This window comes from Aptenodytes forsteri, unplaced genomic scaffold (genome assembly GCF_000699145.1).
Source record: "Aptenodytes forsteri isolate BGI_AS27 unplaced genomic scaffold, ASM69914v1 Scaffold459, whole genome shotgun sequence".
NCBI lineage: Eukaryota > Metazoa > Chordata > Aves > Sphenisciformes > Spheniscidae > Aptenodytes > Aptenodytes forsteri.
In genome coordinates, this window is record NW_008794121.1 from 26854 (window position 1) to 27724 (window position 871).

General features: G+C 70.8%; 1 protein-coding gene across 1 annotated transcript in view; it reads left to right on the forward strand.

The window, feature by feature from the left end:
* Positions 1 to 675: 675 nt before the first annotated feature.
* ARAP1 (ArfGAP with RhoGAP domain, ankyrin repeat and PH domain 1) overlaps positions 676 to 871 on the forward strand; it is a 107965-nt gene continuing 107769 nt past the window's right edge. Inside the window, 1 exon segment of the mRNA XM_019471418.1 lies at positions 676 to 867. Within this exon segment, the coding sequence (XP_019326963.1) occupies positions 676 to 867 (192 nt within the window).

Genomic DNA, 871 nt, shown 5'->3' on the forward strand with positions numbered 1-871 from the left:
GACGCTGGTGTAAACGGGGCCTGTGGCAGGCAGCTGTGTCCGGGGGGGGGTGTGTGTGTGTGTGACAGCCCTGGGGGACACCACCCAGAATTGGGTATCAGCCCCAGCGGGTGCCTGGGACATCCCGCCGCCCCTCGGCGCTGTCACTGCTGCGTCCCGGTGGCTTCTGCCGGCTCCTTCTTGCTCTGGGGTCCGGCTGTGGGGGGTTCACGGCCAGCGTGGGACCCCACACGCCGCCCTGTCCCCCAGCCCACACATCACCCCCGCCGTGGCGCAGCGTGATGCTGCGGCCAGGGAGCGTGCCGGGGCCATGCGGTGCCCTTGTCCGGCGAGCCTCGGCGGGGATGGCATCTAGGTGCCTAAACCGTGACCCTCCGGCGTTCCGGGATCCCTGCAGCCCCCTCGGTTCAGGGGAGGTGCTGGCGCCTGGGTGCCTGATCCTGCGGGGGACACAGGGTGGTCGGAGGCGAGGAGCCCCTCCGAAACCCACGCTGCTTAGCTGGGAAATGTTAGTTTTGGGACCCTGGGCTTCAGCCGGCGCGTAGTTCAGGCCTGATCCTGACCCCGAGCTCACCCCCGCTTCCCTCCATCCCCAGGTCCTGATGCCGTCCTGAGCCTCGCCGGGCGCAGGAGATGCACTGAGCGGCACGAGGTCTCTGCGGCCGGGCCCCCGCCATGGAGGAGGGGGGGTCTCTGCCGGTGGCCGCCTGGCTGGCGGCCCTCCACCTCGACCAGTACGCGGAGAGCTTCCAGCAGAGCGAGCTGTGGACGGTGTGGGACTGCCGGGCGCTGACGGACGAGGCACTCACCCGCCTCGGCGTGGTGCTGCCCGGCCACCGCCGCCGCATCCTCCTGGGAGGGCAGAAGGCCG